General features: G+C 47.2%; 1 protein-coding gene across 3 annotated transcripts in view; it reads right to left on the bottom strand.

Annotated features, from left to right (window-relative positions):
- The window catches only part of MBOAT2 (membrane bound glycerophospholipid O-acyltransferase 2), a 1094556-nt gene that overhangs the window by 704674 nt on the left and 365882 nt on the right, over window positions 1–24000 (bottom strand). For all 3 annotated transcript variants that reach the window (XM_085610738.1, XM_085610736.1, XM_085610737.1), the window contains exon 2: window positions 2407–2552. In XM_085610738.1, the coding sequence (XP_085466864.1) occupies window positions 2407–2552 (146 nt within the window). The remainder of the gene's footprint in view (window positions 1–2406; window positions 2553–24000) is intronic.

The following is a 24000-nucleotide window of genomic DNA, read 5'->3' as shown; positions in this document are numbered from 1 at the left end:
AGTTGTGTTTTTTTCAATTATAGATTTATTTTTACACTTCCCAAATTTTCATGACTGGCATAGGGAGTTGAAGTGATCACTGATAATCACTATTCATGGTTAAATACCAAAGTCAGAATTAGGACCAGTTCTCCTGCTTCTACTATCATCAACTAAGTCAATGGACCACAGCACCACCTCAAAGTGTTTGAGACAGTTGCACTGCATTTGCAGCAGCGCTTAACACTGTTACATTCCATAGTGCATAGGATTCTTGTACCAGAAGATGCCAGTTATTCCTGTCTTACACTGGATATCAAAGGTTTGTAGGTTTGCAAAGTAAAATATGCTTTTTATAAATGAATAAAGAGATTATTCTTTACCGAATCATTAGTGAAAACGTGCATCGTAACGTAACACAGAATTACATATTAGGGCATTTGAACTCAAACAAATTAAAGTAACGTGACTAACCAATTTTGGTCATATTGTGTTTAAAATATTGATCAGGTTTGACCAGTACATATACCTGGCCCTTAAACACACCGGCTAAAGAAGATTGCTCTTGAAAAATCAGATACAGAGTTAATTTGACCCTATTTTATCCAAACTTTATTTATGTTACAAACAGATGCATAGGATGTTGCATTAGGGAAAATTGTACTACAAAAACAGGGAGATGGGGAACCTCCTGTTCTAAATTTGAGAGAAAGCCGTCATTGAAAGAATTACCTAATTCCAAGTGGCCATTTACTGGACCACTCTGGCAGTACAATATTACATGTTAGGACCATCCTTTTGTTGTATATGGTTGACGATCCCAATTGACATAGCAGCGAGATTGAACTTTACAACAATTTTCATTTGAAACTATATGTAGAGCGAATTCCTAGATCGGCCATGAAACGCTGTTTTTAATTACCTGTGACCGGACATCTCTGGCTTAAAGAGCTTGCTCTTCAACAATTATTTATTCATTTTTCCAAAAACACTTTCTTAACTTTCCAACGTATGTATGTTTCTAAATGCATGCTCAAAACAAGAAGAAAAATCATCTATATCAAAGACAATTTGAACTGGATGACTCAACAGTCAATACTGCTTTCTGTACCTTAAGTGTCGCACAACAGCGATGCTTGACCAGCTGTGTTTTCACAAAGGTTATTTACCCAGCTGCAACACCTTTGATTGAACTATGCAATTAATGGAGCTGTAGAAGGCTATGCATCTGATTATGTATCTTTTCATTTTCATATTGTGCTTATAAAGGTTTATCATAAATTGTGAGCAACCGTGATCACAAGATCGTGGTTTACCACACCGCTTTCCGTACTTCAAAGCTTATGAATCCAACTGTTCAGCATTTCTTGCGATGATGTCACTAGAAGAGGTTTCAGCAGCAATGAAGGCTTTTTAAGGACTGTAGTAGTGGAGGTAAAGTCTACTGAGGCAGAAACAGACAAGTCAAGATACTAGCAGACCGAAGTGTGAGCAGGAATGCTACCACTGTGCTAAGCTGTGGGCCAGTGGCACATAAGACTTCTCTTGAAGATGGGCAAATGGTGAGTGCTAAAGTGGCAACAGTTATAAAAGTGGCAGGTGAAGTAACGCAGAAAGGGTAAGGATGTATAAGTGCGTGGATGAGGGTCTAATTATGGGAGTTTCTCCTAAACATAACTCTGGGTGGCGGAAAAGATGAGTATTAAATATGAAAAGGGAAAAATATTTTATCTTCTGTGCCTCTTATGAGGGTGCTCTGCTACCGGATGGAAAGGACGGATCGGGCAAATTATTAAGAATAAAAAATATACTAAGCAAGAGTTTTTAAGCAGAAACTTTACTGAACCCAGATACAGCACAGTGAGAAACGTGTATCCATCTACTTTCAGCCCTACGTCTAAGTGGGGTTCGCAAGCCCCATCTTTAGCATTAAGTGGTAACAACTGGTTGGATAGTTGTTAGTCCCTTTCCTTTGACACTTTTCAACATGTAGCTAGCATCTTCTCACATATTCTGCACTGACTTGAAACAAATCCAGCGATTCCAATCAATAGTCAGACTCCCTTTGATTCATATATAAAATTAACTTACTCCACACTACTGTCACAAATATTTCACTTTATTCATAAGGTTGTTCTGAGACATCTGTCATCAATAGCTGGCAATTTCATTGTTTGCTCCATGTTGCTTCGGAGACTAACTTAGCAGCCAGTCAAGAAAGCATAGAGGGCCTTGTGCTTTTCACAGTTCTTGTAACATTTGCTATTTAGACTTTTGACATATTTTTCAAAGCATTTGCAGTTATTGATACCACACCTCGTTTTAAACAAAAGAGGTCCACATTAAAAAACAAAGTGATTGAATAAGTAACATAGCGAAATGCAACCATGGTGATCTTATAGTGACATGTAAAAACAATTTACTTACCATCCGAAGCAAAAAAGTGCAAGATAAAGTCCCAGCAGGGTGGCGACCACATGTCTGATTAAAGGGCTGGTTTTGCTTGCGTGAAGGTAGGTTCGAAACCAAAAGGCTGCGAGCAAGGCAAAGATTTGACACACAACAAAGTTGACCTGCAGGTAAAACAAATGGAGAATAAGATTAGCAACTCAGTTCATCACAGGATACTGATTATGTAAAGTCACATGATTTGAGGAGGTTTAATAATGTACACACAAGGTTGACCTGAAACACATCATGAGCCAAGGCAGGTGAAAGGAGAAGAAAAGATTTTCTATGAGAACCAAGCAGTTTCCCCCAATATTCAGGATGAAAACGGTAGAGCATTAAAAGTTGGAGAACTAGTTATCAGTGGCTTTAACGTTCACCATGAGTCATCTTTTTGCTCGAGCCTGCTCTCTATGAAGTCAATATGTACCGAACTAGCTTCTGTTGATTGATATGAGCATCTTTCTAGGAGTGTCATAAACTTTAACAAAAGTTTTACAAACTGTTATAGCTGTGCGGACTAAGCAGTGTTATGCATTATTCAATATATTAAACCTATATATGACCATTACTACAGGCACTTTCATCTTACATATTCCTGAACTATCACATGGGTCTAAGTTCAAAGCGCTGGCCATAAAAGACGTTCATCCATTGGCCACTGTATTGAAAAAGTGATGACTCTAAAAAATGTAAATACATATCCCCTGCAACTTGGGTCTGATAATTGCCAAAAGAGATATAGCTAGGAAATGGGGAGATCCGGGACTTCATAAGATTGATGAATGGAATGTTCAACGGTAAAAAATGGATTCTGTTAAGTTAGCCTCTACTTCTCTTCCATTTTGTCTCCCAGCTCCCATTTTGTGTTTCTTATGGGACTTTTTGCAAAGTCAGAATTTACGTGTTCACTGAAAGCTGGTTGTGTTGATAATGCATTTGTGTGCCAGAGCAGGGGCCCTGCCCTGCCGAAAGGCCTGAGCACGCAGATGTCCAATCTATGAGCCCACCAACACCTGTAACCTCCCTTGCCTACAAAGATGACCTGGGTAGAGGTTTATCAAGAGTTAGCAGTTTGGCTTTCATCATGACGAAGTGGTTTCAATGTGTTTCACGAGGCACCGAAAAGTATAAATGCCATGTTTGGACTTGTACTTGTTAGCCCCCTCCCTTGGGCACTTGCAGTGTCTGAATGGTGGGACTCCTCTCGAGAGAAATAAACTTGTATTTTTTTTCACTTCAGTGTTGATCCTCATTTTGTGAACCCGTAGACAAAGGGTGTCCCTGCACCAGTGAGACAGATAAAAATCTCACTTCTACAGGAAGGGAAACATGGATTTATATAAGGCGGCAGAAAAGGTAACCTACAAAGCTAGAGGGTGTCCCAGGAAATTTCCTAAAATTTGGAGCCCAGGGATGAGAAACTATGATCTAGAAATGGGAGAGATAACAGAGGTGTCGCATCCACAAACCCTCAGCGAACAGCCAGATGAGGGAGGGGAAATTCCATCCCTTGACTGATAGCCAGGAATCCCGGGCAACACAGAAACACAAGATGACAAAGTGGGCTCAGATCTGTAGGCCTATTGTAACTGTATGACCTGTAAAAATGATAATATGTAAAAAGATATACCCTTTGTACTAGTGTATACCTTAAGGTAAAATTAAAACCTTTAAAAACATTTTGTTAAAATATAAATTAATAAAAGCAATTTAAATAAAATGCGGCTTTGAAGGTAAGGGTTATGTTGTACAGCTGGACAGGACCTCAAAAGCCAGAGTTCACATTGTCACTATTTTAAAAAAAAATATTTGTTATCTTCATTATTCATGCACTCAGTCAATCAGAAAAGCGTATAACATTTTCAAAACAGGCCCATATTCCCGTAAATGAAAAAAAAATTCAGTTAATTTCATGGGAATCATCATCAAGTATTCTAATTTAGCAGTGCAGGTACATTTCACAGGGTGCAGCTACGGACTCTCTGCAGTGTGTGCACTGTGCATCTGCTGGTGCGTATAGTACACACAGGGCATATGTTGCAGTGTGAACAACACATAGGTCTTGGCTGTACCCTGTGCACATTTGATCTCGCTCCATTGTGTACCCATGTCTAGAATAGTGGATCTGGGGTGTGGCCAACCATCATGGCCGAATGGACGTGATTCCGCTCGGCTCGGCTCCACGCCAGGTTTGGACAATCTAGCCAGTTTGGGGGCGATTGGCAACCCAAAAGTGAGTTGCCCTTGAAATCTATGTACCCAGGCAAGCAGGGGCCCCAGGTGGGCACTGCTGGTGGTGATGAAGATGCCTGCGTGGAACTGATGTGGGGGAGCCTGGAGGCTCGATACAAGATGGCAGACCCTCGCGGGCCAGGGATCAGCAGTGGCGCTCGGTGCATCCAGCAGAGCTAGACTGAGAGACTGAGGCCCACCAATTACGGTGACCGGGGACGCAACAAGCTTACTGTAAGAAGGCCCTGAGGGCCTGTCTCGCCATCTGCACCCACAGCCGCTGTGAAATTGCTGAAGTCCACAGGACTGCTGCGTGGACCCCCAGGTGAGGAGTGGGGACCGCATTGTGAAGAGGTGGGCTCTGGGGAGCTGTATGTGGCGTGCTGATCCTGGGTGCCCGGGGGAGTCCCCGGGCCTGATGACTATACCGAGGAGCCCCGGGACTGAGTTGCCAGACTCTAAAATGGCGTCGACCAGGCACCTCCTCGCCTGAATGCAGCCTCTTGCCAGGTGCCCTGCATTTCATTACAGACTGCAGCACGCGTGTGCCATCCATAAGCGTAGAGGGGCCCCCAGCTCTAGCTGTCAGGGACAGGATCTCAGAGTTCTCGCTGTGGGGCCCCATGCAGCTCTTTGAAATTTTTCTGTAGGGTGGTCCCGGGCTGACATTGTGCCCTGGTCCCTTTGCCACCAGTCTGCTAGAGTCTCCAGCTACTTCGCCTCAGCAAGCACGGGAGCTGACAAAGAGAGGAGAGCTCAGTCCAGCGGAGACATTGCGCTTACAAGGGAGGACCTTATGATCTCGTTAAGAGAGTTCAAAAAGGAACTACAGGATGACATGAAAGCAGATATGGGGGCCTCGTTCGACGCATTCAAAGCGGAGATAGGGGAAAGCTGGTGGTCCTACAAGCAGATGTCGATTCTATCGGGGCTTGCACCCTGGACCTCAAGGCGAAATGCCAGGAACAGACTGACCGTGTGCAGCCTCTGAAGACAATTCTGTTGACTTGCGTCATCAACTAAGGGCCACGATTCTCAAGTGTGAAGACCTCGAGAACTGCTTCCGGCGAGACAACATTCGGGTGAGAGGCCTGGAAGAAGGTTGCGAGGGCCCAGACTTGGAAGCATTTATGGTGGGGCTTTTCGCGACAGTGCTGTGAGAGAATGGCCCAGAGGTCAAGCTGGAGAGGGTTCATAGAGTGGGGCTGTGACTAACAGGAGACTCCAGAAAGCCTAGGGAAATGTTATCAGAATTCAGCTCCTTTAAGATGAAATCATTGATTCTTCAGGAAGCATGAGCCCTCGATAAAGTATCATTCCAGAACGTGTGTCTTGCTCCTTGTTCCAAGACGTAGCTTAGGCCACACTAGCTCGTCGCTAGCAGTTCAGGCCATTCACAGAAGCCCTGAGAGATCGCAAAATAAAATACCGCTGGACTTATCCCTTTGGCTTGGCCTTCTCGTCAGATAATAGGAACTTTCACTGCACAGAGATAGAGGAAGCAGCAACCATCTTGGGCATCGAGGTCTCCATTCCGAAAGAGACGATAGGAGCAGGGGGCGCAGGATCGGACTCGCAAATGGAGAGACGTGGTGGAGGTCCTTGGCTGCAGCAGAAAAGAGGCGGCAAGAAAACATCGGGATGACCCATGGAGAGACTCTTCGGTCTGGAAAAGTTATAAACTGCTCAAGCAGTCTAGCAAGGACCAGTGGCGATAAGAGCTAAGGGGGGCTCGACATCATCCACAGAAGACACTGATAAGATCAGGATTAACAAAGGTGTTGGGGGGAGTAAGCGCTAGGGGGGTGAAGCCATGACTAGTAGATAGGCAACGAACAATGGCTAATTCTATCATGCTAAGTAGCTGTTAAGAGGGCCTTGAGAGCGGAATTGAGTCCGCCCCAGGAGATGCTCAAGTTGAGGTTCTCTTGTGAGATAGAGTGCTTTGGAGCTCAAAGTTCTGCTTTGTATTTGTTTCTGTTCAATATGTTTAGGTATCACGGTGCTTATCGATCTGATTATGACGTTATGGTCATGGTGGGGGCGGGTTGGGGGAGGGAGGAATCTGAAGATTTCTTAGGCAAATCTAGGGAGGCATGTGGGAGGGTTCCAAACTGATTACTGGCGGATAACTTTTTATCCTGGAATGTGAGGGGCCTTAATTTCCCCAATAGGAGAGACAGCATGTGGAAATTTCTGTTGGATCACCATGTTAAAATAGCTGCCCTGCAGGAAACCCATCTTCCAAAAACGGATGAGCAACGGCTGAAGCATAGGGCCTTCCCACAGGTCTTTCGCTCCTCAGCACACACAAAGCACAACGGGGTGGCTATACTCTTTCATTCCTCCGTCCCATTTCTCCTCCAGGCTTCCAAATCAGATAAGGCAGAGAGATTCCTGATGGTCAGGGGTGAGCTAAGAGGAAGGTCATGCACTATTGCTACGGTCTATGCACCCAATGTGGGGCAACTAGATTTCCTGAGCACATTTCTATCTACACTGGAGGGGTTTGCCATTGCTACTGGGAGATTTTAATTCAATAAGGGACCCGTCACTAGACACAACCCACCCACATAGGGCAACCGGGGGGGTGTTCAGCATGACACTTAAAGCTGCTCTACGGGGCTGGGTCTCCTAGATGCGTGGAGGGGTCTTCACCTCTCGACACAAGACTATTCTTTTTTTCTCTCACTCTCATAGGACCTACTCCAGAATGGACTGTGCCTTCATTAGCCAGTCTCTATTTCATACACTCTCAGGATGCCAATTCCACCCGATTTGCCTCTCAGACCATGCCCCTCTGGAGCTGGTCCTGGACTGGCCCGCCCTGTGTTCTAAACATGCTAGGTGGTATTTCCCCAAATTTCTCAGTAGGGATTGACTTGAGAAAGGCAATCACAGAGTTTTTTGACATTAACGATCCTGCACTGACTTCGCTAGCTAATAACTGGGACGCCTTCAAGGTGGTCATAAGGGGGAAGTGCATTGAATTAGCCACCACGCTTAAAAACCAACGGGGGAGAGATTGCTTTTAGAAGGGGAGTTACAAAAAGCCAAAAATGCTCACAAGGCCAATCCCTCGGTTCAGACCCCACGGAAAGTCATACAGCTAAAGGTGAAGTTGCAAGCCATCTACACTAATGGCGGGGGGTGGGCAGGGGGGGGGAATATCCTGCGACTGCAAGCCTGAAGTTACAAGGGGGAAGAAATAAAGTCAGCGCCCTACTGGTGCAACAACTCAGAACTAAGCAAGAAAAAGAATATATTGCGCATATAGTAGAGAATGCCGGTATCTCTCAGCAGTGAAGAGGGGAAGGCCAGAGCATTTGGGGAATTCTATTGCTCCCTATATACCACTGACCCATTGGAAGCTGGGGATCAGGAGAAATACCTAGAGGCACTTGATCTGCCGCAGATATCAGCCTCCATGAATGAGGACCTCAGCAGACCTATCTCTTGTGAGGAGGTGCAGAGGGCAATAGACACACTTGAATTGCGGAAGGCACCTGGCTCAGGTGGGTTAAATGCTTACTTTTATTGTACTTACACGCCGGAGCTGGTTCCCCACCTAGTGACCCTGTTTAATGATATAGAGCCATGCAACGGTTGACCCCCTCCAAGGGGGAAGCGCTGATCTCCGTCATCCCCAAACCGGGAAAAGACCCTAATAGTTGCGCCTCCTAAAGTTCTATTGCGCTCTTGAACCTAGACGCCAAATTATACTCTAAAATACTAGCCACTCACCTAGAGAATGTCATGCCGTCTAATTAAGGCAGATTAAGCGGGTTTCATTAAGGGTAGGCAAGCCCATGATCATTTGAGGAGGGTGGTACGCATTATCGAAAAAGTGCAGAAAAAGGACATCCCACCGTCCCTTCTTTCGCTGGATGCGGAGGAGGCCTTTAATTGAGCCTTTATGACTCGAACAAATGAGGCAGTTTGGGTTCAATGAAACTTTTATAGGTATGGTGCGGACCAGCTATTCTGCTCCTAGATCCTGGGTACTGGTAAATGGGGTGGCATCGCAACCCTTCGGACTCTTGTGGGGAACTAGGCAGAGGTGCCCGCTGTCTACCCTGCTTTTTGCCCTCAGCATTGAGTCTCTAGTGGAGCGAATCAGGGCCAATCCAGACATAAGAGGGGTGCCTTTCGGGACAGACTAGCATGAGATCTCGTTCTTTACAGATGATGTTCTGATCCCAGTCACAAAGCCACTGATCTCTCTTCCAGCCATCCAAACACAACTCACCTCCTTCGAAAAAGCCTCAGGGCTTAACGTAAATCTATCAAAGTCCTATCTCCTCAATCTGACACTGCCCTAGGAGACTATGAGGATCATAGAAGAGAGGTCCCGTTTTCAAAGCACACACAAAGGCATCACATATCTGGGCATTAAACTTACCCCTAAGCTTTCAAATTTGTATGGGGCTAACTATCCTCCCTTGTTGCGGCAATTTTAAGCAGACTTGGCCAGATGGAGAACCTCCTACACTTCTTGGATAGGGCATATCAACGCCATCCAAATGAATGTTAGTCCTAGGCTGCTTTATCTCTTTCAAGGCCTACCGATACCGGTTGAAAGGGATCTCTTTGCCAACCTCAAAAAGATGATCACTAAATTCATTTGGCTGGGTCAGAAGGCGCATTTGTCCCACCGTTTTTTAACCAAGACGCACATGGAGGGGGGCTGGCCCTTCCAGGCTTCCTGGGATACTACAGGTCGGCCCAACTCCGGGTGCTCACAGATTGTTCCCTCTGTGAATCCGAAAACCGTTGGCTCCATATGGACCGACAAATAGTAGGCAGGAAGATTTAAGATCTCCTATGGAAGCAGAAACAAAACCAGCCACTAAATGCTTAGGTTTGAACCCCCCACAGCTACCACCCTACAGGTATGGGATGACCTGACCTGGTCGATGCCCCTAACTACTTTCCCTTCTCCCTACCCATTCATTTTAATCCCGAGTTCTCACTGGCACACCAAGAGGGGCTGTTCGAAGGCGGGCGGGAGGGGGGCTGCCTTATGATCTCTGATCTTTATATGAAAAGGGAAGTTTTTTTGAAAGAGGGACGGTGCACCAAAGAATGAGAGTCTTTCCAAACGATCCAAATTTCGTCCTTTATTCTTAATTTAAATTTCAAAATTCAGACTCAGCCAACGCGTTTCGTTCCTTACGAACTTAGTCAGGGCCCAAACAATCGCATGTGAACAAGTTCCAAACGGTCAGTAAATAATCAACTCCAAAATGGTCCTGGTTTCGAATATCCGAAAAATACGCGGCCTCTCAAATAATCAAATGGTGTAAGTACCCCTGAGTCCTATGTACGTCTCCAAACAATCCAATTTTAATCAAGACTCCAGGCCACCTCCACCAAAGACTGTATCAGTATTGAAACAACAATGTAGTTGTATATTTAATGCCAATATGTTGGCTCCATTTTCTCGCAAAAGTCTCCTTCCTCTGATTCCGCGGCGAAAGGGAAGTTAATGACATTTGAGGAATGCGCTAAAACTTCGAAGCTTCAGCCTACTGAAAAATTCCACTATATACAACTTAAACACTGGGTACAGCAACGCCAGGTACGACAAGCCGGAACTAGAGACTTACTCCCAATTGAGAAGTTCGCACAATCTGGAGCATCCACAAGGGGACCTTCCTTTACTCACTCATACGGGCTCTGAGTCCACACTCAACTCCGAGACACCAACAGTTTTGGGATTCCATTCTTGCTGCTCCTCTGGGGGAAAGACAACGGGGCTCCTTATACAAGGACATTTCCAAATACAACCGTTCCATGTTCTCAAGAGAGGCTCCCTATAAAATTATGTATGAGTGGTATTTGCATCCCCAGAAATTGCACAAAATATTCCCTAAAACCTTAGATAGATGTTGGAAGGGTTGCGGGCTCCTGGGGAACTTCAGGCATATTTGGTGGGACTGCCCCTCAATCCAGCCCTTTTGGAAATACATTTTATCCCAAATTAAATTGATCCTGGGTTATCCCATCCCCACTGCAATGTAATGTGATTGTAGTGGGATTCAGGATCCCAGCTTGAAACGTCAAACGCAAGGGGATCACTCCATAATGTGGCTGTGCATGGGGGCCACCAAGATGGCAATAGCTGCAGCGTGGAAGAAGGTGGAGGCCCACTCCCTTACGCACTGGCATGCCAGGTCATGCCGGGCACTGGGAATGAAAAGAATGGCAGACATAGTGGAGGACTCGAGAAATGGGTTCGACTACACCTTGACCCTCCCTGGTAGAATACTTGTTAGAGGGTTTGCCCTTATTTGCTTGTAGTCCCAGATTGAGAGCTCTCCACCTCTTTCATATCTAATATTCCGGATGCCCGCTACTTCTGTGTCGGGAGGCTCGATGAACTCTGTTCTGGCCCGGCCCACATTGGACCATACTCACTTAAGACCAATCTTGAACTTCTGCTGCTGTGATACTTTTGTTTGTTTATATTTGTTTATCTTTTAATTTTCTGGGACGAATGAGTGTGGGTGGGAGGCACGAGTGCCAAAAAATAATATGACCCACAATGGGCTACAAATGAAATGTGATACATGGCAAGCCTAGAAGCAACCAGCAAAGGACATGGAGCCGGGTCTGGTGGCTCAGTGGACTAATGCATCCATTGCAGGGGCCTGTGTTCGACCTCATGGTCACAGGTTCAAATCCAGGTGGGTTCACTCAGCCTTTCATCCATCTGAGGACGATAAAATGAGTACCATTGAGTTGGGTAACAATAAACATCTGTTATTCAGCGTCAAGAAACCTCCGGGTGAACGTGGGCTTTACAAACACACGTTATGTTATGTTAATTCAGGTTGAGACCTAGTACACAAGATGAGTATTTTATTTGAGATTCATTTGACTCTTGATCTGTAAGCTATGCTGGTGGTTCCCACCATTGTTTGTCTGGTGCTGTTCTAAAACACAGACCAATAAAAACATTTTGAAATAGAATAGTGGATCTGTACATCTATAGAAACCATACCAGAAGTGTGCTTGGAAATTCGTATTAGCTGCTCAGAATCCACGAATCAGTGCTGAGATACAGGGAACCTGCGTGCAATTTGTCCGAATAGGTTGTGAAGCACATTTATGGATTCGAACAGGAAGTCACTGTGAATTGATAAGAGTGCATTCGTCAGTTTTAAAATGGTACGGTTCTGCAATCAAAGCAGATGGGGGTCTATGCAGCAGCAGATTGCAGTTGGAATGGCACCAATCCAACTGAAGATACACCTCGGATGTGTCGTCTACATGTAAACTATGGCGGCTTTTAGATTTTTTTAAAAATGGTTTACATCTTTTGAGACCTTTCTTAAAAAACGCTGAATGTATTTTCACCATTCCAAAAATAGTTTTTCATTTTGTCAATCTCTGTCTGCATGTCAAATCTAATGCTGAAACAAATACTCTATACGAAGCTCGATAAAAAAATATGCTTTCTCGGTCGACAAATATTGTCGGGGGGGGGGGGGGGGTGAGGATTGTCATGCAGAGTGTTCAAAGGAGATAAAGTTAGGCGTTGCCAGAAATTTCTTTTTACAATTGTGGCGACGACTGGACCAGAATGTAACGTCCTGGCTTTCTCGGGGTTGGGACAAACAGACGACGGACCAGAGAAATGGAGGTTTAAGGATGATTTAATAAACAGATAAACAACTACAGACAACAAAGAATACCGGTACTGGAATCACCAGTTAAAGTACGATACCCATTCACAGCTCGTCTAACCGTCCTCCGCATGCACACCGGACCCGGTATGCTCCAACGGAGGGCACAGTGCTAAGCAGTGGCCGACAATGCCATTCGACCGCTGTGAAGGGTAGTTCCAAGGTTGTGGAATCTACGGGGGGCACGTGGGAGTCACCCGGCCGGGCTCTCTACCACCTGGGAACAGCCGCTCTACCAGTATCCCCCAGAGTGCTGCCACAACACAAAGACGCTGGGAACACCTCCTAGTGTGCGTCTCTTGTATCCGGGTTTAAGTGATGATACCCAAGGTGGCGCAGAGAATGGATGGGAGCAGCCGCTCTACCTATCCCAGTTCTCCTACGAGTGTCGATGGCTAAGACGCGGAAACACCTCCTGGATAGCGTCTTAGCTCTAAGCGTGTGTTTACCCAAGGAACGAGGGTTGGGAGCTTCGGCTCGCACCAACCTAGTTTTCTCCAAATTGTCAGGCCGTTGGGAGCTTCGGCTCTACCAACGGGACTTGTGCCCAATGACGTTGAATACGGCTCTCAGAACGGGACAGGACACGGGCAGGAAGCACACGCCAGCACCTCTCCTCCGCTCCTTAGAATGTTCCTTCCGCCGCTCAACTCACCAACGGGTCCGTGTACCTCAACCAGGTACTCCGGCAAAGATCAGAATATCCGACGCCGAGTCCCAGTGATCTTCTCCTTAAGTAGTACTCTCGGCGTTGTATAACCATGACTTTTGAGTTGCATAACAGGAAAACTAGGCGTTTCCCTTGGTGTTATGTAACCAGAACTCTTGAGTGGCAAAAGGCAATTGTTGCCGGAGGGAATTCTGGGAGTTGTAGTCTGCTCTCCTCCAAGCGCACCAGGTTCATGGAAGTGGCATCGTGGGAGGGAATCCATGTGCGGGAGGGGATTCCTGACAGTACATCCCCCTCCCATCAGCGCCCCCCATCAGGACCAGCACAGGAAGGATATCGACGATGGAACGACGATACCAGACGAGGAGCGTGAACCCCCGCCGCAGGTTCCCATGACTGCTCCTCGGGTCCGTACCCCTTCCATGCCACCAGATACCATAGTTTGCCCCTGCGCCACTTGGAATCCAAGATACCAGCCACCTCGTACTCCACCTCCGAATCCACAGTCACCGACACCGGCGTACGAGGCCTCACCGCGTTCGCGGGTTTCAAGAGGGAAACGTGGAACACGGGATGGATCCGCAGGGACTGGGGCAGGCACACTTTCACATTCACCGGGCTGATGCATCGAAGGATCCTATATGGGCCCATGAAGCGGGGATGGAACACGCTACTTTTCTTGAATCTCATGTGCCGTGTAGAGACCCAGGCGTAATCTCCAGGTTTGTAGACCGGTCCAGGCCTTCTCCTCCTATCAGAAAAGGCTTTATATGTGGCCTTAGCCCCCTCCAGGGCAACTCGAGAACTCATCAAGGCCTCCTTGATGCGGGCCACCCTCTTGGCTGTTGTCGGCAATCTGTCTTCCCTGACCGGGTGCAGAAACGGCAAGAACCGGGGATGATGGCCGTAGTTACTATAAAAAGGGGAAGCCTTGGTGGAACAATGTGTGGCGTTGTTGTACGCGATTTCCGCGATCCAAAGTAGGTCCACCCACTCATCCTTCCCTTGCTCTACAAAACAACGTAGATATTGTTTGAGCGACTGGTTCAGGCGCTCCGTCTGGCCGTCCGTCTGCGGGTGATAACTCGTGGACATGGCAGACTTGACGTGTAACGCCGAACACCAAGTTTTCCAGAAGTGCGACGTGAACTGAGATCCCCTGTCCGACACGATCACGTTGGGTAGGCCATGTAGTCTCACTACATTCTTCAATAACAACGACGCCAGCTCTCCTGCCGAAGGTACCTGTTTGCAAGCGAGGAAGTGCCCCATCTTCGTGAGATAGTCCACCACCACCAGTATGGCCGTCTTTCCTTGATCCTTTGGTAGCCCGACAATGAAGTCTAAGGATATGTTTTCCCAGGGTTTGGTCGGTGTAGGAAGGGGTTTGAGGAGTCCTTGCGATCTTCTGTGGTCCGATTTCATGGATGCGCAAACGGTACATGATGAACACCAATTCCGGACGTCTGTTCTCATGGCAGGCCACCAGAACTGCCGTCCTAGGCTCGCTACCGTCTTTTCGACACCCAGATGGCCGGCACAGGGAGACACGTGGCACCAGGTGAAGGCCTGTTTTCGAATCCTAGGCGTGGGTAACAACATACATCGTCCTTTCACCGGAATCCCGTCCTTCATCTGCCACTCCTTGTGACTGCGAAGCCACCTCCGCCACATGAAGGTATGGGTCCCCTTCTGGACCCCCCTGAGGAACGTCTGTGGTTGAATCACCCCTATCACAACTCCTGGAGGGATGATGGAATGTTCGGCAACCGGCTGCGGATCCCTGCCATTCGATTGCCTCGAAAGCGCGTCCGCTTTCCTGTTCTCCGTACCGGGTCGGTATGTGATGTGGAAATTGAAACCGGAGAAAAAGATCATCCACCTCATTTGACGAGGAGACAAATGCCGCGCCGCCCTCAGAAACTGGAGGTTTCTGTGGTCCGTATACACTGTAACCACGCGTCTGGCCCCCATTAACAAATGCCTCCACTCAGCAAATGCGTCCTTTATTGCGAGTAGTTCCTTCTCCGCAATATGGTAATTGCGTTCCGCGTCGTTCAATTTACGAGACATGTACGCCACAGGATGGAGCAAACCCGACACCTCATTCCTCTGAGATAGAATGGCACCCAGCGCCACATCAGAGGCGTCCGCTTCTACCACATAGGGTAATTCCGGATTCGAGTGAGCTAGCACCGGGGCGGTGCTGAAGGCCTTCTTGAGGGCCACAAATGCTTTTTGTGCTTCCGGTCCCCACACGAACTCCTGAGACTTCCTTAGTAGTTGCGTGATCAGGGCAACCAAGCCAGAAAACCCCTCAATAAAACACCTATAAAAGTTGGCGAAGCCTATGAAGCTCTGGACTTCCTTTACTCCTCGGGGCACCGGCCACTCCTCCACCGCTCTGATCTTGCGTTCCGCCATCTCCTGTCCGTTGGGGCTCAGCATCACCCCAAGGAATTCCACTGTTGTGACGTGGAAGTCACATTTGCTGAGTTTGCAGTATAGCATGTTTTCCCTCAGTTTTTTGAGAACCGCGGATACGTGCTGTACGTGTTCTTCCTCAGAGTTGGAGTAGATGAGTATGTCGTCTATGTAAACGACCACGTAGATATCCAATACCTCCCGGAACACCTCATTGAGGAAGTATTGGAAGGCGGCAGGGGCATTGCATAGTCCGAACGGCATGACGAGGTACTCAAAGAGCCCGAACCTGGTCTTAAAGGCGGTTTTCCATTTGTCGCCGTCCCTCATGCGCACAAGATGGTATGCCCCCTTGAGATCAAGCTTTGTGTATATTTGGGCCTTTTTTACCTGTTCCAGGAGAACGCTTATGAGAGGCAGGGGGTACCGGTTTTTTATGGTTATCGCGTTCAAGGCCCTAAAGTCCACGCAGGCCCTCAATTCGCCATTCGCTTTCGGAATGAAAAAGAGAGGCGATGCGGCAGGGGATTTCGACGGCCTGATGAACCCCAGCCCTAGTAACTTATCCAAATATCCCCGTAGATGTACGTTTTCGGGTTCTGTGAGCGCATACAGTCTGCCGCTGGGAACACTAGCCCCCGGAACCAGGTCGATTTGGCAGTCGAACGGTCTATGTGGAGGGAGCACCTCCGCTCGGATTTCATCGAAGACGTCCCCGAAACTGTGATACACTCTGGGCAGCTTTACGTCCTTATCTGCTGCCGTGGCGACCGTGTGACCTTCGCCTAGCTCACCTTCGTGGGGGTCCTGCTGCATGCCGCACCATTGTTCACAAAACGGGGAATTCATCTCAATGTGATGCGTAGGCCAATCCACCGTTGGGTTATGTTTTTGGAGCCAGGGTAGACCCAATATGACCCCGTACTGCAGGGCTCTGATTATGCTAAAATCGATACGTTCATTATGCAGTTTTCTGAACCTCACCGGTATTTCTCCTGTGTGCTGTCCGATAGGTCCGGTCACCAGACTTCTCCCATCCACTGCATACACCTCCTCTGGTATCTGTTTGGGAAGGAGAGTGAGACCCAGTCTCCGTGCTTCATTGTAGTCCATGAACATGCCCGTGGCTCCTGAATCAATCATGGCTACCACAGGTATCCACTGGTCCTGCACTCCTACGTGTAAGGTAATAAACAAATGTCTTCGCCCTTTTTGATTCGGGCTCAACATGGAAGGGATGTGGGTGTGACTCCAAGATGCCCCTTCCCTAGACCCGGAGTCCCTCAGTTTTCCGCCGGTGCGTCCACCACTGCTGTCACCGTTTTGTTCGCTCGGTATCGTGAGGTTTTTGGCTTGGCTGGACACTCGCGTACATAGTGCCCCTTTTTCCCGCAGTAAAGGCAAAGGCCTTGCTTGCGGCGTGATTCTTTTTCAGTGGCTGTAAGGCTCGCCCTTATAGCTCCTATGTCCATGGGTTCCGTCCTGGTGGAGGAGTTGGTCTCAGGGCCACCCATCGAAACATACGATGGCAGCGCTTTCCCTTTCCTCTTTTGATTGCCCTTTCTTTCCTTCAATCTATGGTCCAGCCGTAGCACCAGGTTGATCAAGCCTTCACATGTCTTGGGTTGGGGGTCGATTTGTGCTACCACATCTTTGAGCTCTTCGCTCAAGCCCTGGTGAAACAGCGCGGTTTGTTTGGCTATGGGCCACTTGGTTTCGGCCACTAACCTTCGAAAAGCATTAAGGTACTGCACCAGATCATTGTTGCCTTGCCTCAGCTCCAACATCTCTCGATCGGCAGTATACGAGTCCGCCCTTCGATCAAACACCTTCAAGAATTCCTCGCGGAAGGCTCCCCAATCACATAGGATAGGGTCGTCCCTGCTCACCAGTGGGACTGCCCATTGCGCCGCGTTCCCAGCAAGATACGAGATCAGAAAGATCACTCTGGCTTGGCTGGTAGGAAAGGCCTTTGGTTTGCAGGACAGATGCAGTGCTACTTGAGTGAGGAATACCTGCACTGTGTTGGGGTCTCCGCTGTACCTCTCTGGTGTCGCCAAAGGAATGGCTACGGGCATCTCTACCACAACCGCAGGAGCCGTGGCCGTGTGAGAGGCACCTGCCTGTAGCGGATCGTTCTGCCGAGCGTCCATTCTAGCCTTAACGTCTGCTGTTTCCTGTCTGGAAGCGGTGAGCTCGATTTGCATCGCGGCTAAGACGGCCAACACATCCTCAATCGTGGCCATGTCGTTCGCCCAACCAGGAGATAGTTATGGAAGAGGTCGGATATTATGTAACGTCCTGGCTTTCTCGGGGTTGGGACAAACAGACGACGGACCAGAGAAATGGAGGTTTAAGGATGATTTAATAAACAGATAAACAACTACAGACAACAAAGAATACCGGTACTGGAATCACCAGTTAAAGTACGATACCCATTCACAGCTCGTCTAACCGTCCTCCGCATGCACACCGGACCCGGTATGCTCCAACGGAGGGCACAGTGCTAAGCAGTGGCCGACAATGCCATTCGACCGCTGTGAAGGGTAGTTCCAAGGTTGTGGAATCTACGGGGGGCACGTGGGAGTCACCCGGCCGGGCTCTCTACCACCTGGGAACAGCCGCTCTACCAGTATCCCCCAGAGTGCTGCCACAACACAAAGACGCTGGGAACACCTCCTAGTGTGCGTCTCTTGTATCCGGGTTTAAGTGATGATACCCAAGGTGGCGCAGAGAATGGATGGGAGCAGCCGCTCTACCTATCCCAGTTCTCCTACGAGTGTCGATGGCTAAGACGCGGAAACACCTCCTGGATAGCGTCTTAGCTCTAAGCGTGTGTTTACCCAAGGAACGAGGGTTGGGAGCTTCGGCTCGCACCAACCTAGTTTTCTCCAAATTGTCAGGCCGTTGGGAGCTTCGGCTCTACCAACGGGACTTGTGCCCAATGACGTTGAATACGGCTCTCAGAACGGGACAGGACACGGGCAGGAAGCACACGCCAGCACCTCTCCTCCGCTCCTTAGAATGTTCCTTCCGCCGCTCAACTCACCAACGGGTCCGTGTACCTCAACCAGGTACTCCGGCAAAGATCAGAATATCCGACGCAGAGTCCCAGTGATCTTCTCCTTAAGTAGTACTCTCGGCGTTGTATAACCATGACTTTTGAGTTGCATAACAGGAAAACTAGGCGTTTCCCTTGGTGTTATGTAACCAGAACTCTTGAGTGGCAAAAGGCAATTGTTGCCGGAGGGAATTCTGGGAGTTGTAGTCTGCTCTCCTCCAAGCGCACCAGGTTCATGGAAGTGGCATTGTGGGAGGGAATCCATGTGCGGGAGGGGATTCCTGACACATAACTACAGAGACATGAGAAGTAATATACATGTATAAATATACCTACGAATATGGCATTCATATTTTTACGGATGGGGTCTTACAAAAGTAATTAAGACCTACAGACCACAGCCACCAGCTGGAGCAACCGTGACCGTATGTATGTGTGTTTTTGTAAAGCGCACTGCTGCCGATGCGTCGTGGCGCTGTAGACCGCTGGGGAACCCGTCCTGGCTATCCCTGGGAGATGGTCCCTCATGGGTATCTCCAAGGTGAAACCAGGCATCCCCGGCGAATGTGGGGGCCGTTGTGGAGATGAGGCAAGCTAATGCCCAGAGTTGCCGAGTGTGATCCCTGGTTAGAGTAGGCACCGAGGCGAGAATTATCGAGTCCGCTGACCCTGGTCCAAGACCCTGCCGTGTTGGGAATTGAACCCTGGTCCCGGGCCGTCCTCTGCTTCCGGGTCTGCTGCCTCTAACCAGTGAGCCACACTACTCCACGATGAGTGATGAGAGTGTAATCCTTTTAGTGTAATCCTTTTAGTGGAGGGAAATCTCACACTCATCCACAATACATGTCTAAATACAGAAATGAACATGGTCATGTCAGCCCAGTCTAGCGGAGTGCACCAGAAACCCTAACTCGAGAACTTTACCAAAGCAAAATAAATAAAAGCAATTTTAAATATGGTAAAGTTACAAAAATTAAATACACACTTAAAATGTGTTTTCTTTTAAGGTTGGGGCACCTTTGCAACTGCGACTAGGGTTTCATGTTACTATAACACAAACAAGTTTTTTGTATGCCTCCTTCAATAATGTATTTAGGATGTGCACATTATGAACTAAATTAACTCTAGGTGCAGTGACACAGATTGTTGCCTGGCGGGGGCAAGAAAAGCAAACTTTTTACACCCTACTGAAATAGCGTTTTTTCTCTGTTGATGTTTTTGTGTTTTTCTGTGCAAGATGGATTTCCACAGGTTAAGCTCTATGAAATAAACACTGGAGTATGTATATCCTCACACACACATATACAAAGCCCTACATGACGCGGGACCTACATACCTCAAGCACTGCCTCGCATTCCACGTGCCCCAGACGTCCCCTCTGCCCATCCGTCCAACTGGCCCTGGCCACCATCCCATGTATCTGCAAGACCACGGCTGGATGAAGATCCTTCTCCTACCTTGCAGCAAAGACCTGGAATACCCTGCCTCTCCACCTCAGGCAATCACCATCATCGCCTCAATTCAAGAAGGACCTCAAGACCTGGCTCTTCGACAGAACCACAGTGCCTTCGAGGGACCAGCAGCTCTCTCCTACCCCCTAGCGCCTTGAGCCCCCCCCCCCCCCCAGTGAGTAGTCGCGCTTTACAAGCCATTGATTGATACAAGTTAGCAGCGCAACTTGGTGGAGTAAGGCTTCAGTCAAGGAATGCAAATTAAGAGGATGCTCATAAATAAGACATTTTTTGAAGCAAACAATAAACCATTTCAGTAGTTAATCTTCAAGCTTATTTCGGAAGAGATTGGTTTTGACCAGTGATGGCATATAGGGCTGTAGGGCATATAGGGCTGTAAAGCTGCTTTGGCCCGTTCATTGATGCTGCTGATCCAGGCTCTTGGAATACTTTATTAGTGAATCTAGGAAGTGACCGCTGTCTATCCTACCTTAAGGAAACTGGGTAGTGAGAATAATGGACGATAGGACCATGGTGGTTGTGTGCTATGACAAACGAGAAATGGGAAGAGTACTCTTGTGAGTGATTATTTATGAAGTATTGGCTTGCATTATAACAGCTTAAAGTCAGACGATACAGTTTGATTATAATCAACACCTTCACAACACCCTACCGCAACGATCTCTCAATTATATCGTTAAGATATCCTACTGTCTATCGTATACTTCTTGCATTAACAGTTAGCATGTATTTGTATTTACTACATATGTAACTTGTGTAACTGCTGCTTTACAACCTTTGTAAATCGCTCGGATACCTTTGGGTCAAGTTTGCGCTGTACAAAACTTGATAGATAAATATCAGCTCGGTCTTAGAAGTGTGGGGTTTGAGTCAGTTCAAAGACATCCAGTTTGTACAACATCCAGTTTACACTTTCTATACATGGCTTATGCCATGTAAAGCCACCATGCTTGTCAAAGGTATCGACGAGAATCTCTCCTCCTAAAGAAGTTGTAGGGTCTGTAACAGGGCATCATAATGAATGACAAGCATTTGCAATGCAATAGGTCTCGCATTTGCAGGAGTTTATGCTATTGGCATTGTAAAGGACAATGCCTTTTATTGGTCTGTTTTGATAATTAACACAAACAAAAGGCATTGTCCTTTACAATGCCAATAGCTCAAACTCCTGTAAATGAGAGACCCATTTCATTTCAAAGAAGCGGCCACCATTGTCCCAGGCTGCTTGGAAAGTGAGAGTACTTGTGGCAGGAAAGCATATCGTGCCTGCAGTACGAGAAACTTATTAAAGAAAATAGTGCTTACAGACTAAATAAGACAATGTGTAAAAACAAAAGTAAAAGGGGAAGTAAAAGGGCGTAAAGGGAAGTAATGCGAGGTTACAAATAAAGACAAGGCGGTACTAAGGAGGGACTAACAAGCCTATTAACGAATCAGAAGCCAGCATTTACAAAGGACAATGACATAAGCCAATGAAAAATATAGGCGGGGCCTCAAGTCCATACTCTAATACAGCATGCAACACAGAGCAGCGCATGCGCTGCCCAGGCTCGACCTAAAAAACTATCATTTAGTTGGAGGTATTTAGCTTGGAGATGTATGTTCAATTTTGTCTTCCTGCATTTGCAGGTTCAGGAAGGGTTGTCCCAAGTGTGGGCTATAGACCAGGGCCTGAGGGTGGCAAAGACTGCCTAGGCCTGTCTTGGGGCACACAGGACGATGTGTCCATATTGCACACACAAGAGGACTGCTGAAGCCTGAAGTTGTCAATACACTATCTAGCCAGGGACACTAATGACCTATTCATGAATTGGCATGACCAGTCGGTGCTCTTGAGAAAACCTCTCACCAATCACATCCTCTCCAGGATGCACAAGCGCCCTGAGGTGGCATGGGCTGTACGCCAAGCCACAAGAAATTTCCTTATCAGACAAATTATTTTTAAACTGCACACTCAAGGTCAGCCGGTTACTTTCTGAAGCGCCGCAAAACAATGACGGTGTTTCTTCCTCCTCGGCTCTGCTCGCATTACAGAAACATTTCAGAACGGATGCTCTCGCTCGAAAGACAACACATACTTCAAGGTCGTCGCAGCAGATATATTTTCCCATTGGGTTGAAACATAAAAAGAAAAATAGTGGCAAAGAGATTTGAAAAAACACAAGTTAAGGCAGCAAGTCTCTCACTAGTAACTACTCCAAAGATAAGTGTGTGAAAAAAAGCCCCAAAAGTTGACAAAAGCAATCCGGTGAATGAAGTAGAGAAAATAACATTTTGCAGAAGCAGCAGTTTGCGATCCTTAAATTCTGATTTTATTTACGTTATTTCATAACTTCTTTTTCGTCAGTAAAAGTGATGTACTTCCAGACTTATCTCAGGCATAGCTGCACATTTCACAAACCGACGGTTGCCTTGCCTTCCTTGCGATTTTTCACACACTGCTGGCTCTGCTCCCTGGCTCCAGCATTCCGTATAAACAGCTATTTAAGGACGACAAAGTTCATGCTGAGAAGAGAGGTAGGCTAGGAACACGCATTAGCACTACACCGGGCCCTATTTTTTTCTTTGCTTATTACTTTGAAATTGAAGCACCTGATTCAAAGTGGTGCGTTTCAATTCTGAATTGAAGGATAATATAAGTATGGAATCTAAAAGTGGGTTATTTGTTTATATTGTCTCTAGGCAGTGCTGCAGAATTGTACTCTAGCTCCTTGTGTTTTTTTTATGTTCCATTGGATTATTAAAGCCAGATGGCCTTCAGGCATTCAGCTACACTGGAGTGCACATGCATCGGCCGAATCAAGCATCCTGTATCAGTAACATCGGTGTTATTTCCTCCAGTCAGAGAAATGCTGTTTATCGACGAGGGAGGCAACACCACTCCCCTTCTAAATACTAAACTGGAGTGATCAAGATACTTACTGTGTAATAATGTGCCACAGATGAAGAGTCTGGTTTAGAGTTCAGCGACTGGATAATCCATCACAAGTATGCCGGATATCCCATCCGCCGTACTATAAGTGCATGAGGATATGATGCACTTGTAATAAAACGGATGGGATATCCGTCTGATTTTGCTGTACACCAAACAGTACAGATTGCCTGCTGATGGACCACCGGAAAACCATTAATCCAGCATTCAATTCGCACTTGTGCCCTGCTCTTCCAGATTAACTATACTCGCAACCAAAACGTTTGTATTTTAATAACTTATTAATGCAAATAAGATAAAAATCAATTGCATTCATTGTAAGTTACTTGTCAAGTGTGCACATTGTTGTAACTCCGACTATGTACTCAGTGGGGTTTGTTGTTTTTGGGTTGTGGGAGTTTCTAGGGAGGGATCCAATTCTCGGGGTCTGTGGGCTCAGGTGTGGGTGGAGGGTGGGCGTTTGGAGGGAGCGGGTTCTGTGGGGTTGTCTGTCTCTTTATTGATGATTTTGGTGTTTTTTTTTTTGTTGATATATGGCTGGATGAGTTCCCCATTCTGGTGGCCTTCACAAGACTGACAATATACTGGTTGTGTACACAACGATTTGGTTTGATGTGGTTATGGCAGTACCCCCTGCGGTTAAAGTTAATATGCTTACATGGAATGGCCAGGGGCTCAATAACCAGAGGAAGTGTAAATTGGTTTTGGCATATATGAAACGCCATGAGGCAAAGATGGCCTTTTAACAAGAGACCCATCTCCCTCCTCAGGGTTCCCCTCCCTTCGCTTCTTCCTGGGGATCCAACAGGTTCTTCGCCAGTTACAGTACATATTCCCGGGGGTCTGCACTTTAATTCACAGCTCCTTCCCTTTTACACTTCAGGATAAAGCGGAAGATCCGCAAGGGCGCTATTTACTAATCAAGGGAACACTCCTGCGCCTAACGGTCCTCCTCCTTAATATCTACGCCCCATATACTGATGACCCCGACTTTTTCGGTAGCCTGCATGCCCTGCTGAACCGCTACGATTACGGCATTCTCTTTCTCGGTGGGGACCTCAACCTCTGGCTCAATCATGCTCTAGACC

The sequence above is a fragment of the Triturus cristatus genome, chromosome 6 (assembly GCF_964204655.1).
Source record: "Triturus cristatus chromosome 6, aTriCri1.1, whole genome shotgun sequence".
In the NCBI taxonomy this organism is placed as follows: domain Eukaryota; kingdom Metazoa; phylum Chordata; class Amphibia; order Caudata; family Salamandridae; genus Triturus; species Triturus cristatus.
Note: the sequence above shows the minus strand (reverse complement) of the source record. Positions and strands in the feature narration are given on the sequence as shown.